Source organism: Rattus norvegicus, chromosome 5, assembly GCF_021556685.1.
Source record: "Rattus norvegicus strain SHRSP/BbbUtx chromosome 5, alternate assembly SHRSP_T2T, whole genome shotgun sequence".
Classification (NCBI taxonomy): Eukaryota; Metazoa; Chordata; class Mammalia; order Rodentia; family Muridae; genus Rattus; species Rattus norvegicus.
The window spans coordinates 122,208,304-122,224,177 of record NC_141538.1 but is presented as its reverse complement, the minus strand read 5'-3'; the positions used below and the strand labels follow the sequence as shown (position 1 = coordinate 122,224,177).

General features: G+C 40.4%; 1 protein-coding gene across 11 annotated transcripts in view; it reads right to left on the bottom strand.

Moving 5' to 3' along the window:
- Window positions 1-15,874, bottom strand: part of Lepr (leptin receptor) — a 179,865-nt gene that overhangs the window by 67,921 nt on the left and 96,070 nt on the right. For all 11 annotated transcript variants that reach the window (NM_012596.3, XM_087660351.1, XM_087660350.1 and 8 more), the window contains 4 exon segments: window positions 1,116-1,233; window positions 1,384-1,674; window positions 10,872-11,016; window positions 12,616-12,758. In NM_012596.3, the coding sequence (NP_036728.2) occupies window positions 1,116-1,233; window positions 1,384-1,674; window positions 10,872-11,016; window positions 12,616-12,758 (697 nt within the window).

The window sequence follows — 15,874 nt, the reverse complement described above, 5'->3', positions numbered from 1 at the left end:
GTGGTGAACGCATTAAGGATTTGGTGATGTGGTGATCCCATGAATGTCTGGATGGTGAATGAGTTGTGGGGCTTGTAAGTGGTTTTCTGCAGACACACGTTGGCATGTGAAAATGCACAGAAAGATATAGATAATTAAAATGGCCAATCGCAGACTTCCAATTGGTATTAAAAACACTCAGAGCATATAGGATGAAGGCACTGATTTTTCCCATCTAAGAAATGCAAAAATTGACATTTTTATTCCAATAACACAGAGGAATTAACTCAGAGCGTGAGGCACAGAGCTCAGATCATAGGATTGAAGAGAAGGGATATATTTTCTGGGTTGAAATTTTTAAACTTTAAGAATAAGTGGGTGCCTTATGCAAACTGAAATTCTCCAATTTAAGTAAGTATCAGAGTCTAGAATATAAGAGCAGCAAATATACTGGACAAGTACTGTGAGAGGCTTTGCAAACAAGGATGTGTGTGCCTTCTTTATACCAGTGGGACATCATTTAGGACACACCTGTGTCCAGACAAGGGGGGATGCTATTCAGAGATGTCTTAAATTATTTTTGAGCAAAGAAAGGTAAAAGGTAAATGAGTGCAAATTTCTCTTTAATAGAACCCATTACCCCTATTAACGACAGCTTGCTATCTTACTTCAGTCACTACATTCTAAAAAAAAAAAAAAAACAAGACCAGTCAGACAGTCACACCCTGTAGAAGCTTGTCCCTCTGTCTGTTCTCTTCTAATACTGACCTTTAGCTGGATGAAGTTAAGCTTATTAAAACAGTGCACAGCCGACCTTAGCCCGTTCTCTGGGTCAAAATGCATTGCATATGAAATAGCTCCCTTGCACGTCACTCAAGAGTCAAAACGCAATTCCCGAATTTGGTTAGTAAACATGATAATATGAAGTGAAAGCAAAATACATCTTGTAAGCCTCAGGTATAAATGTTTTCAAAGATTGTAATTTATGAAATTCCTCACAAACTTTCTAATGAGTTATATTCAAACTTCTGCTCAGGGAGAAAAATGGACCAGATGTCTGCTATAGCAATAGAGTAACAGAAAATTTAACCGTGTCACGCCCAGAGAAAAACAAAAGAAGCAAATGCAATACACACCTGTGATACCTCAACTGCACAGTGCTTCCCACTAGTGATTGGATTGTGCTGGGTGACCATCTGCAAGTCATTTTAGTTAAGTACCCGTCAGTTTCACATGATATATTGATATTGACATCTATTTAAAACACATTAAAATATTAATATAAAGTAAAAACACCAAAAATCATGAAAAAAAATTTCCTCACATCTTTAGTGGGACTCTAATGCAGTCCAGGATAACAAGTGATCTCATAGGACAGAGTGGATGAGGCCTTGGGACTCTTACCGATCACATATAATTCAGCGTAGCGGTGATGGCATGCCTGCTCATTGCAGCAGTACACTGCATCATAGGTAAACTTCCCTCGAGGTCTGGTGGCTTTCAGGTTGGAGAAAGTGACTTTGCTAATGTGGTCACTCACAGTGTTGTACTGTGTCTCGGGGATCTTCTCGGCTAGATTCATCCACCAAACTATTTGTTTTGAGGAGATAGTCTGGTTCTCATTTTTGTAGATGCAGCAAAAGGAAGCATTGGATCCAACACTCGTCAGAATTTTGGGTGGAAAATACATGACATCTGTAACAAGGAAAGAACGGTGGGTGTGCAGATGGAAAGAGAAACCACCATGGGAGCAGTCTTACCACAGGAAAAAGATTCCCACATCCTGGTTACCCTGCCGAAATCAAATCCATACATGGAGAGCCTTGTTGCTGCCGTGGGCGGCCCCTTAGAGCTGCAGGAACCCCTGCTCTCAAATGAACAGAGCCCCTGTAAGAAGCACAACAAAGCTTCCAAACACGTAGCTTATTCTTTGCAACGATGTCTTAGCAATTGTCATCTTTCAAGCGACACGCAAAATTAACTAAGTGACGCATCATATACTTGCACAATAATCCATTTTCCACCAGACTATTAAAAGTGAATGTGCACGTGCAGGCACACACAGAAAAATAAGTAAGTGAATAAAGAGAGAGAAAAGGAGGACAGAAGAAGATGGCTTAGCAGGTAAAGGTGCTTTCCACCAAGCCTGATGATCTGAGTTCAATCCATAGGACTGACATGCTAAAATGAGAGAATTGACCCCTACCAGTTGTCCCAGGGCCATGGCACATGTATGAATTCAAAACAAATGCAATTTTAAAATTCAAGAGAATTGGTAAAACATAACGTGTGTTTGGGTTTGGTTTTTTTTGTTTTTGTTTTTGTTTTTTTAACATGTATTTATTTTACGTACGTGAGTACACTGTTGCTATCTTCAGACGTACCAGAAGAGGGCATCAGATTCCATTATAGACGAGCCACTATATGGTTGTGGGAAATTGAACTCTGGGACCTCTGCAAGAGCAGAGCCATCTCCCCAGGCCATATGGACCATGATGCATTCTTAGCACAGGCCTGCTGATTTCTCTTTAAAGAGAAAACGCAGAGTCTGCTTACACAGACTGTGATTCAGCACATATTACTGACCATTACATCAGCACAGAGGATGATAGTGTAAACAGAAATATTTGGGGGAGCTACGTGAGTGGACAAGTTTTTGTTCCTACTGCAAGGGCCAGTGTTTTGGTTTCTTATATGGGGAGTTTCTTTCTCTTAACCCTCACCTACCAGCAGCTGAGCCATCTGAGTTTAGCAGGCAGCATCATGGTTGAGACCCTAAATGTCTCTAAAGGCTCATAAGCTGAAGGCTGGGACAACAACCTATGCGGCTACTGGGAACTACGAGAGCCTCATGGGGGACAGTGTAGTGCAAGGAGTCAGGTCACTGGGAGTGTGACTGAGACCCCAGCTCCTTCATCTCCTTTGCTTCGAACAAACTTTCTCTCCTACAGTCACCCATTGCTGATGGACTATGTTGTCACAGGCTCAAAGCAAAAACCTGAAATATGAGCCAAAATAAAATTTTCATCTTTTAAAATCAATTTGGGAGAGGAGGTAATTTTGACTGGACAGTGGGTATTTACTTATGTTTTGTTCGTTGTTGTTGTTGTTGCTGCTGTTGTTGTTGTTGTTGTTTTTGGAATATGTTTCTGTTTGAATGTTTGAAGGTTAGAGATACACTAGAGTGATAAATAAAAGTCTAACTATTCTAAGTCACATGACTGGCTATTGCACGAGCAAACAGACCAACAAAGGTGTGTGCATGTGTGTGCTTTGTAAAATAATTTGACGATATTATATGAGAATGCAAAACATGAGCTGGCATTTGAAAAAAAAAACAAATTTAAACTTGCAGATATTGACATACACTGTAAAGAAGAACAGAACCAGAAACATATCCACCTAAAGACCTAAACTGAATGAGATCAAATATTGATCAAAAATGCAGCAAATCAACCAGTATATTCTATGGAGTTTCTAGAAAAGCATTCATATTCAGCTTTGAACCCTAGCAAACTTTGAAAAACAGCACTGATTCTTTTAGCATTGCTTCTTTTTTAATGAAGAAGTTTTAACTTTTTACTATGAAATTAAACAACAACAACAAAAAGCTTTCTACATTCCCACACTGCCCCATGGAATAATAAAGACAAACTATCGGAGCAGGGGCCTTCTATTCCCTTTGTACAACTCCCCCTTCCTTCCCCACCTGGCCCCATACTCCACACAGAAGCCTCCACCTGAGATATTGTCATTTCCATCCCCCTCCCATGTGACTCATAGGGCAGAGCTGGTCAGGAAGACCAGATCATACTATAATCAGCATCCTTAGGAAACAATGAAAAAGTTCAACACTCAGTTTCACTCCCTCTCACAATCTCATGTTGCATCAAGCAATTAGTGTCTACCTTCCTGTAGCAGGAATGGGGGATGGGGGACCTGTATGTAAATGTCAGAGGCTGTACAGCCACAAAAGCATCTCCTGCAGGAGGACCAGATTGAGGACTGCCTGAGAGACCAAGGATTGCTGGTGCAGACGATGCCAGCCAATCGAGAACTGCTGTTTAGAAGAGATGCGTTCTTGGGACCAATGGGGCGTGGGTGGAAGTGTTGAGCAGTGCTCAGATGAGCTTACTGCAGCTTGCTCACCTGCCCCTGGAGTCTGTGTCTTTGACTCTGTGCCACCTCACCTCCAACCCCCAAGGGCAGGGCAGGGTCAGTATCGAGCAGTCCAGGGCACAGGCAGCATCTTCCCTTCTCTAGGTTTTGAGATACTGAATACCTAGACTGCAGATTCATAAACTAAAATTGTATCTGATACTCACTAAAGGTCTGTTACTGTAATAAGCACTTTGTTGTATTATTTTCACACAGACAAGAAAACTGAGGCACAGAAAGGTTAATAGCCTCTCCAAAGAAATCATAATGTTGGTCCTTGCATAAACTTCAAAATCAATGCTTCTAAGACACGGATGCGACCTGCTTACTGACTAATTAACACTTCCTAAATACTAAGTAATCAATCTGGAAACTTGTTGAACAAAATGGATTGATTGTGCTCAGTATTTTACATTGCTATTTCTGTGTAACCACAATGAACCTGAGTGAAAATGAACAAGCAGACTACCAAAGATACAATTAAGTGTCTTCCTGAATTCACAACTCAACTGTCTCAGGGGTGGAAACTACACAAGATTCTCTGGGCTCTGAGAAACGCCTCATCTCACCTCTCTGAGAAAACTGTAAATACATCACAGTATCTCTGATGTTAAAAATAACTTGGAAATTAGGGAGAAAAGAGAGGGGGCTGGAGACCAGACACACAGGTCTATGAGTCATTGCAGGGAGACAGAGAGGCCAGGAGATCGCTAACACCTGAAAAGGACTGTTGAATCGCATGTGCCAGAGGTGGAAGTCTAGGTCAAATGTAGGGTAGCCTTAGTGAGCATCCAAGTGTGTCAGCTGTACCTACAGTGCTCTCAGCAGTAATAAGCTCTGGGGTGGATACCAGGCAGAGTTGAGCCAGGCATTGTTAGCTGATACCAACAGGTTGTGAAAGCAGTTATAAACATTGAGGTAGCTGATTCCAAGAAAAGAACAGGACCCACCCACCGTGGAAAATGCTTCTCTGCTTTTGCCAAGCTTGCATTATTGGTAGAAAAATCTGCCATAGGGGTAAAATCAAATTTTAACTGCTGACACCAAATACTGTGGAATAGCAGACATGCCCGTAGGAAACCGTGGCAAGATATTGCAGCACACTGACTGTAGAATGAGACACAGCCTTCGAGATGGCTGGATCTTCACTGATACCCTCAAGGCCTTTTGGCATAAATACAAGTTTGATCCTCTGTAGTTATTGTGAATCTAGAGATTAAACCAAAGAGTGCAAAATAGCCAAAAAATGAGAAGAAAGGAGAAAAGAAAAGAAAAAGGGAGACAGTTTTAGGGTCTGCTGTCACTGCATTAGGAAAACATGGTATCCACTATTGTGGAGGGCTACCCTCTAAAGATTGCTCTAGTGCTGTTTGATGGCACTACAAAAGGTCCTGGGTTTAGGAGGGCAACTGGTGATCATAATCCCCAGATCCTTGCTGGATTACCTGGCCCTGTGCAAGGGGCATAAGTCCATCCCAGCAGGCAATGACTGCATAAGAAAGAAACACCCAACATTTTCCATTCCCACCTGTACCCTGACTTCCAGTAACTGGAGCTCCTCTACCTGGTTTGAGACCACTCTTGGACCAACCAACTGGCCTGGCCCCAGCTCAAGGAACATTGATGTTGATGTGAGTGTCTTGTTTCATGAATGAATGCCCTCTACCAGAAATTACCTTCCCTCGGAATGCATGCACCAAGACCCTAGGATGTTGCTAATGAAGATGATTCTTTCTTCCCCCGAAATACATCTTGTGAAATTATATAGCCTGTGAGCCCTTTGGCCCATCTTTCTGTGTTAATTATAGCTAATAAAAAGAAATACACAGAGCAATTAAAAGAAAGAACTCTGAAAGTGTGAAGACTTTATTCCGAAAGCAGACTGGTGAGATGAACTAGTGACTGAAATGCTTGCTGCCCAAGCCTGAGAACCTGAGTTCAGGAGCCCAAAGCCACAAAAAACACTGAGCCTGTGACCTTGACCCTGGAAGGTAGAGATGGGATGATTCTAGGGGCTGGCCCAACTACGAAACCCTGATGAAGAGACCCGTCTCAAAAAATAAGGTGAAGAATGATAGTGAAAGACAGCCAAATTACACACACACACACACACACACACACACACACACACACACACAAATGCCCACCTCTAAAGTTAAACATTTTTAACATCCTATGTTTATATTGAATGAATATACTGAGGTTCTAAATGTAAAGTTAAAAACTAACAACATAAATGGTATGCTCTGAGTTCCTAAAGTGGAAATTTCAAATTAACTTTGGACGTTTTAATGAAGGTTTTCACTATGTAGCCAAGGCTGGCCTCAAAACTCATCATCCTTCTGCCTCATGCTCCAGAAAACTGAATGCATAGGCATGGGCCATCAAGCCCAGCTTAAATATTTCTCTTTTCATATTAAAAAATAACTCAATACGAGAGTGTTTTAGAAGCACATACATAGGAACTCAGATGCAATTTTTATCAACAGATTAGCCTGATTGAGACATATATATATATATATATATATATATATATATATATATATATATATACACACACACACACACACACACACACACACACATCTATAAACCCTGCACTCAAGAGACTCTGAGGCGGGAAGTCCCACACCCTCGGATCCCGACCCGCAGCAACTCTCTGCTACCAAACCCCGTGGGAGAGAGACCTCACCGCCTGGTCAGGTGGGCACTCCTGAGGCTGCAGACCGGAGGACACCACCAACACTGCCCACCCCTGCCCACATCCCTGGCCCAAGAGGCAACTGTATAAGGCCTCTGGGTTCCCGTAGGGGAGGGCCCAGGAGCGGCAGGACCCCTGCGCCTGAGACACCACCAGAACCTGAAGGAAACAGACCGGATAAACAGTTCTCTGCACCCAAATCCCGTGGGAGGGAGAGCCGAACCTTCAGAGAGGCAGGCGCGCCTGGGAGGCCAGAAGAGACTGCACTCTGCGCACGTCCAGACGCCAGAGGAAAACACCAAACACCATCTGGAACCCTGGTGCACGGAGGCTCCCAGAAAGAGTGGCGCAGATCTTCCCGGTTGCTGCTGCCGCAGAGAGGACTTAGGCAGTACCCCACGAGCAAACTTGAGCCTTGGAACCACAGGTAGGACCAACTTTTCCCCTGCAAGAAACCTGCCTGGTGAACTCAAGACACAGGCCCACAGGAACAGCTGAAGACCTGTAAAGAGGAAAAACTACACGCCCGAAAGCAGAACACTCTGTCCCCATAACTGGCTGAAAGAAAACAGGAAAACAGGTCTACAGCACTCCTGACACACAGGCTTATAGGACAGTCTAGCCACTGTCAGAAATAGCAGAACAAAGTAACACTAGAGATAATCTGATGGCGAGAGGCAAGCGCAGGAACCCAAGCAACAGAAACCAAGACTACATGGCATCATCGGAGCCCAATTCTCCCACCAAAATAAACATGGAATATCCAAACACACCAGAAAAGCAAGATCTAGTTTCAAAATCGTATTTGATCATGATGCTGGAGGACTTCAAGAAAGACGTGGAGAACTCCCTTAGAGAACAAGTAGAAGCCTACAGAGAAGAATCGCAAAAATGCCTGAAAGAATTCCAGGAAAACATAAATAAACAAGTAGAAACCCATAGAGAGGAGACACAAAAATCCCTGAAAGAATTCCAGGAAAACACAATCAAACAGTTGAAGGAATTAAAAATGGAAATAGAAGCAATCAAGAAAGAACACATGGAAACAACCCTGGACATAGAAAATCAAAAGAAAAGACAAGGAGCTGTAGATACAAGCTTCACCAACAGAATACAAGAGATGGAAGAGAGAATCTCGGGAGCAGAAGATTCCATAGAAATCATTGGCTCAACTGTCAAAGATAATGTAAAGCAGAAAAAGCTACTGGTCCAAAACATACAGGAAATCCAGGACTCAATGAGAAGATCAAACCTAAGGATAATAGGTATAGAAGAGAGTGAAGACTCCCAGCTCAAAGGACCAGTAAATATCTTCAACAAAATCATAGAAGAAAACTTCCCTAACCTAAAAAAAGAGATACCCATAGGCATACAAGAAGCCTACAGAACTCCAAATAGATTGGACCAGAAAAGAAACACCTCCCGTCACATAATTGTCAAAACACCAAACGCACAAAATAAAGAAAGAATATTAAAAGCAGTAAGGGAAAAAGGTCAAGTAACATATAAAGGCAGACCTATCAGAATCACACCAGACTTTTCGCCAGAAACTATGAAGGCCAGAAGATCCTGGACTGATGTCATACAGACCCTAAGAGAACACAAATGCCAGCCCAGGTTACTGTATCCTGCAAAACCCTCAATTAACATAGATGGAGAAACCAAGATATTCCATGACAAAACCAAATTTACACAATATCTTTCTACAAATCCAGCACTACAAAGGATAATAAAGGGTAAAGCCCAACATAAGGAGGCAAGCTATACCCTAGAAGAAGCAAGAAACTAATCATCTTGGCAACAAAACAGAGAAGAAAAGCACACAAACATAACCTCACATCCAAATATGAATATAACAGGAAGCAATAATCACTATTCCTTAATATCTCTCAACATCAATGGCCTCAACTCCCCAATAAAAGGACATAGATTAACAAACTGGATACGCAATGAGGACCCTGCATTCTGCTGCCTACAGGAAACACACCTCAGAGACAAAGACAGACACTACCTCAGAGTGAAAGGCTGGAAAACAACTTTCCAAGCAAATGGTCAGAAGAAGCAAGCTGGAGTAGCCATTCTAATATCAAATAAAATCAATTTTCAATTAAAAGTCATCAAAAAAGATAAGGAAGGACACTTCATATTCATCAAAGGAAAAATCCACCAAGATGAACTCTCAATCCTCATCTTCGGTTGGTTTATATACAAGTGTGCAATTTCTAGGCTTGAAAGTAAAATGATGCTATCTGGTGCTGGATAGAGGAGCCTTATTTTTTATTATGGCAGCTTGCTATTTTTGTAACATGGTGATTTGGTTGAACACAATAAAGTACAGTAGTAACTGAAAAAAAAAAGATATAAAGACAACAGTCCAGATAGTCTCATATACATAGATGGTTTTCACAAACGTCAGAAATCCACAAAGTATGAGATTTAAAGTTATTTATCTTTTTTTGAGACATATCTGCTCCTAACTGTTCCCCTTTGGTGGATTTAACGAAGAATGTGAACATCTCTACCTTCAGGTGAGGAAATAATTTGTGGCTAGGCAGCCACTTGACAAAACTGCCTGTTTCATCTGCAGACTATACTGTCCAGAAAAGGACAAATTATGCAGAATATTTGACTGATAAACTCTGCCAAGACAGGGTGATTAGCCCTTCAAAATCTCCATTTCAAGAGTCTGTCAGTTGATTTTGGGCCCGAAGACTGAAGACTTGCACTCACATGTTCCTAACAGGCGACTGCACTAGTGGAGATTTGGCTCTACAACCTCTCAGTTCTGGAAGCCATGTTAGGCTTCCTATGAGTATAGATATTTGGTCGTTCTCAGATTTCTGATGGGGTTGAAGACTGATTCTAGTTTCATAGCCTATCAGGCTGTTTAACTCTGAAAATACATATTTTATTGGATAGTTATCAGATAGTGTACAAGCTAGCAAGATATAATATAGATTTTAGGCCTTTCTTAAATAATGGATAATAATGGAATGGATAACTAAATATTCTGTATAACTGATGTAGTGTTGGACTGGGTGTTAGATATATTTTATGCTTTTAATTACAAAATGATAATAGTTGTGCTCAGCTTTAAAAAAAAAAGAAAAGAGAAGAAAAGAAAAGAAAAGAAGCCACGCTATGGATCAGCAGCGGCAGTATTGTGTATTTATCTCTTATGGGTGCAGCAAACCATTTGGGAACAGTTTATGGAGCAGAAATCCCAAATTAACCCTTCACTCACTGTGTCATGATATAGAACCATGGCGGTCTCGCTGTCCCGCCGTGTTGTAAACTTCGATTCTTTTAATTGGATTCTTTAGGTTGTTTGTGCATTAAGGATGCATTAGGTAAAGGGAGGAAAGAGTGTGAAGGTGTCTTTAAAAAAAAAAAAAGAAATGATGGAATTTTCCCAATATTTTTCAGCATCTAATGATATAATCATGTGACTTTTTTCAGTTTTTATATACTGAATTATATCAATGGATTTCCACATATTGAATCATCCCTTCATGTCTTGAATGAAATCTACTGGACTAAGACGGATGATGTATTGATGTGTTTCTGCATTCAGCTTGTGATTATTTTACTTTTTTTTTATAAATGATCCTAAGAGAAAAAAAAAAAGAAAAGAAAAGTTCTTTAAATAAAAATAAACCACAAAAAAAATGTAAATGCAGACTATAAAACATTCTTAGAACTTTAAAAGCTTGATCAGCATCCATGGATAAATGGATTCAAAGTACTCCTGATATTGATCCTAATGGCTTTGATTGGACAAGCAAGAATAAAGATATATTTATAATCTGAAAAAAAAAAAAAAAGAGACTCTGAGGCAAGAAGAACGTCAGTTCAAAGTCAGCCTGGTCTATATACCCAGACCTTGTCTCTAAAAAGAATTTTAAATACAATTTTAATATTATCTCCCCCTCTTGTTTGTGGGAAATAAAAGTTGAAGACGCCCCTGATGTAACCAATGGCAAGAAAGGCAAAGTCCAGGAAAGTATCTCCAGAGCAACGTTACAAGGCCTACCTTGTGTGGTAAAGAGTTGAGGTAAACTCCAGTCACTCCAGACTCCTGAGCCATCCAGTCTCTTGCTCCTCACCTGGACCTCGTATGAAGACCCAGGAAGCACGCTGTCTACCAGCAGAGATGTATCCGAGACGATTTCAGCAGCCTGTTAAATGTTATGTTGAAATATCAGGACGTCAAGTTGATGTGGAATGTTTGCCAAACTGATAATACATAAGCCTAGGCAAATTTCAAGAAGTTATAATCTTACAGATGAACTGTCTGAATACCGAATTAAAACAGAAACCAAAGGCCAAATGAAAAAGAAGTACAATGCACCTGTCAATAAAACATTAAAAGGCCGTAGATCAAGCAACTGATGTGACTATTGACAAATGGTAACTGAACACTAATGTCCATATGGTCTTTAAGATTTTAGAGGAACTACCCCAAAGTTATTGGGAATCTTGTAGCGACTTTGCCATCAGTCACGCTGGCAGAAAACAATGTGGAGAGGTGGAGCAAGACCTGTAAGGTTCTGAAGAGAGACACGAATGACATTAAGATCCTGACCGAATGGTGATCTACACACTGCTCATAACTAAAGGAGGAAACAGCTAAGGCCAAAACCCTGCAGAAACCAAACTCTAGCTAGGCTCTGTGTGGCTCATTCAGTTTTCTAAAAAAATGTGCTTCAATTGAACTCCCTGGTCTCTTCAAGACTGTGAGTGGAAGAAAGGGGTCATAGGTTAAAAATTATGAATAAGAATAAGGTATACTTAGAACAGTATCCGGACCTTACATTTACAGTCCTATGATCTCTAACTTCCTAATGAGAAAGTATCTTACAATAGCTTTCACTGTGCATATGTTTATACACCCAATACCAAGAATTCCCAAACTGCTCTCTGCAAAAATTAAGGTCTTAGAAAAGTAACACAGTTCTAAAGAGAACGATTTTCTTTTTTTCACCTTAGAATGATGTAACACTTAGGTTCATTATGTGCCATGAAGGTTTTCACATGACCCCATTGGCCACTTGTGACCTCCTCCTCCCCACCCTCCCCATCTCTGATATTATCCACTGGCACAGTCCTCTCAGCCTCAGCCACACTGGCCCTGCATTGCTGATCCATCTGCTTGCCCTCCAACTCCCCAGACACCTACATAGCCATCTCCTTCAATCTTGGTTCAGATGTCACCATCCCAGTGAGGTCTGCCCCAACCTCCACTCACTATGACAATCTTTCATCATCCTCTTAGCCAGCTCCATGACCCCTAGGTATCTTGCTATATCTAGAACATCTCCTGGCAACAGACGGCCTCTCAAACTATATTTCAGTGTATAATTAAAAGAGGATGCTGGTCAATTTCACAACAGAAATGCAAACATTGTTTGTCAATACACTAAGCAATGAAAAAGAAAAGATGCAATGTAATCAGCAGTCTACAGATAACAACAGTTATAAGTTAAAATGCTATAACTGGTCAGGTGGAGGCACACACCTTTAATCCCAGTACTCGGGAGCCAGAGGCAGGCAGATCTCTCAATCTAAGGCCAGCCTGGTGTACAGAGCATAGCCAGAACTATATAGAGAAACCCTGTCTCAAAAAAAAAATTATGCCTGGCATAAACTATCTCAATATGCAACAGTGAATATAGTCTATTCTGCTCTAGAAAGCACAGGCAAGGGTAATTACTAAGAGACTCAGGAATCTCTAATTGCTTCCTAACATTTCACTTTCTTTACCAAAATATACTTACCTCTCTTACGATTGTAGAATTCTCTAAATATTTCACCTGATATTGAAGTGGAAATGGTGCTTTTGTTTGGCTGTCCCATGAAATCTTTAAATTACCATCATCTGTGACTTCCATACGCAAACCCAGCGGTGGATCGGGCTTCACTTAAGAAAAAAAGAACAAAAAGACTTTCAAGCTAGCCAATTTTCAGGGCAATCATATATGAATAAAATACTTAAGATGTTACCTCATTTGAGGATTAATTACAGAGTTAAAGCAGAGATACAGAATGGGCTCTTCCCTGGTACCACCCTCATGCCTGGAAACCCTGTCTTCATTCTCTCCCCCGTGTGGGAAAAGCTATAAACCAGCAAATGAGATGGCTTTGATAAATGTGACTGCCTTCTATCAAAGTCTACCCAACTTCACATTGCTAGTAATCTTCAGTCTTACTTGGAGTCGCTGCCTAGTCCCAGGCACTGTGCCTGCTTTTGCTGGTATGAAGACAAGAGCAGTGTGCAGAACAGTATTCATAAAATTCACAGACCTGGGCAAAGTCAGCCTATCTACCTATGTAAAATAGCAATCCAAGCACATCTCCTCACCTCAAAACAAACATGACCATGCAATAAATGCATCATTAGAAGGACCTGTCTCTCTACAGTCATGGGAGTGGGGTTTCTTAGTTTAATAGGGATTTTAACTAAGTAAATGATTTCTGAATTCAAATGTACATGTACATGTAAACATTTGTATATGCATGTGCACATAAGAACTTAATTATTTCAACTGATAAGAAAATACTTTAAATATGTGAAGAAACAATTTAAACATCTTGCAGACAAAGATTACTTTAACAAATTATGGTGTATACCATAAAGGTATGAATTCAAGCAGCCATTAAAACTCACATTGCAGTAGAATATTGAAAATGTTTGACTTCTAAAGTTCAAAAGGATTATCACAAATTCATACTTTAGTTGTTCTATAAAACCTATTCTATTTTTATTTATATGTATATGTGTGTACCTGTTGGTGGATATGTGCATTCAGTTGCCCTAGGAAACCAGAAAGTAATGTTGGAGCCTCCAACAGCTACACGCAGTTATAAGCTGCCATGTGGGTGCAGGGAACTGAACCTGGGTCCTCTAGAAGTACTTCAAATGTTGAGCCGTGTCTCCAGTCTCCATACTTGTGAAACTAGCAAATATTGTGTATTGAAAAGAAGTGTGCGTGAATACCAAACTGTACATCCATTTCCACCTCAGCGTGTCTCTACATCTGCAAGGTGTGTACAATGAATAGGAATTGGTGAGTTTGTGGGCATTGCCATCATAATAACAACACAGAAACTTAAAAAATTAAATACAACAAAGAGTACTGAAATTATATACAATTGCAGGCTATTTCATATTTCCTGTATTCCACCAGTATACACTCATATGAAAACATCCGTAAAGATATATACATTTCTTTATGTATTATGTAAAGATGTTTCCCTGGCTCTCCCATACCCAGCTCAGCACTGCTGCTGCTCACCCACTCTTTAAGAGTAGGGAAGACCTGCCTTCCACCTAAGCAGCCTACCTTGGTAAGCTCCTCACCAATCACAAACTCTGCTGTGATCAAGATAACTACCCTTTACCAAGTCTGATGTCATTCTCCAATTAAATTTATTCTGCCCCTCAGCAGTGTGCCACACAGCTCCATACACCTTCAGTGAAATGGTTTTTATCCACAGTTTCTAAGACAACACAGTCTCCTTAATTCTTACTAAAGTCTATTAGTGTTTTTCTTCCTGAATTCTAACTGGATGATCTGACAGAATCCATATGCTAACAACTCCCAAAGATGTGTGTGTGTGTGTGTGTGTGTGTGTGTGTGTATTCCCCCTAAACTTTGGAGTCTTATATCCAACTGCCTATTCGATAGCTCTTAGGATTCTAAGAGTTAAGGGACTGAGGATTTAGCTCAGTGGTAGAGCCCTTTCCTAGAAAGCGCAAGGCCCTGGGTTCAGTCCTCAGCTCCAGAAAAAAAAAAGGATTCTAAGAGTTGTCTCAAACACAAAGGGACCTTGATTTCTCTCTCTGAAGAACCTGTGTTTTCATTAATGGAGATTTTTAGGGACAAACTGAAGGATACACCTTAATTCCTTAATTCCTCTATGTCCTACAAAGGAATCTCATCAGCTCCATACACCTTTATTGCTTCAGCCCTAAACCAACAGCCTCCCATCTAGGCTCCTCCTCCTACCCATCTGTTCTTTAACCTTTAATAATTACATTCTTCACAAGGTAGAATAGAATCTGAACATACAGATATGTGCCATCATATCACACGCCTGATCCTTTCAACCCATAATCAAAAGTTTCCATATGAATGGCATCAAGCCCAACTCTCTAACCCTGGTGGCCTCTGGTGTTCTCTGTCCCTTAATAACTCTGATTCAATCTCCTATGTGGCACATTCCATCAACTCCACATGTGGGGACATCCGAGTGCTCCTAGTTTCATTACAGGGATTTTGTCTTTGACATAGGCAATGTGTTCTGGCTTGAAGCACTTCTTACTCTGGAGTTTTACATGTATACCTCTTCTTCATTTAGTTAATACTAAATAGATCATTGACCATCATAGCAGAACTGACAATCCCCGAATCAACACTACGACATAATATGCCTTCATTCTTTCACAGCATTTACAAATTTTGGATATTTTAAATTCAATTATAAGAAATTGATTTTTTTTCCTAATATCTCTGTATTAGGACAGAATTAGGAATCTCTGAATACATATAAATTTAATGGTCACATGGTACCTTAACTACTCTTCTTGGAAATCAAATTAAATGCAGTGCTGATCTAAGTGTTTTTTAAAACTACCTAATTTTGAAAGGACAAGAATATGACACTAAATATTGTATCATTTTTTTCCTGTGACATAATTCCACAATTGAATTGTTTGGGTGTTATTATCATTATGTTGCAAAAGAGCCATGCTATGTCTCTAAAGAACGAATTACATGGACGTTCTACTGTTAAAATTGTTAAGCAAGGGTCCAAAATACCATCTTAAGTCATGTAAAAAGAAGCAACGTTTGGAGCTCTGTAGAAAAGTGTGAGAAATAGAAAAGTGTGTTCAGTGGCATCAAGATCCATGAGTCGAAGGCAAATGTGGAGAGTTGCTTAGCGGGTGGTGAGAATGCTCTCCTGGAAAGTGTCTACCACTCGAGATTGGATCCCCAGCATCCACATGTAGGCATGGTGGTGTGTGCCTACATT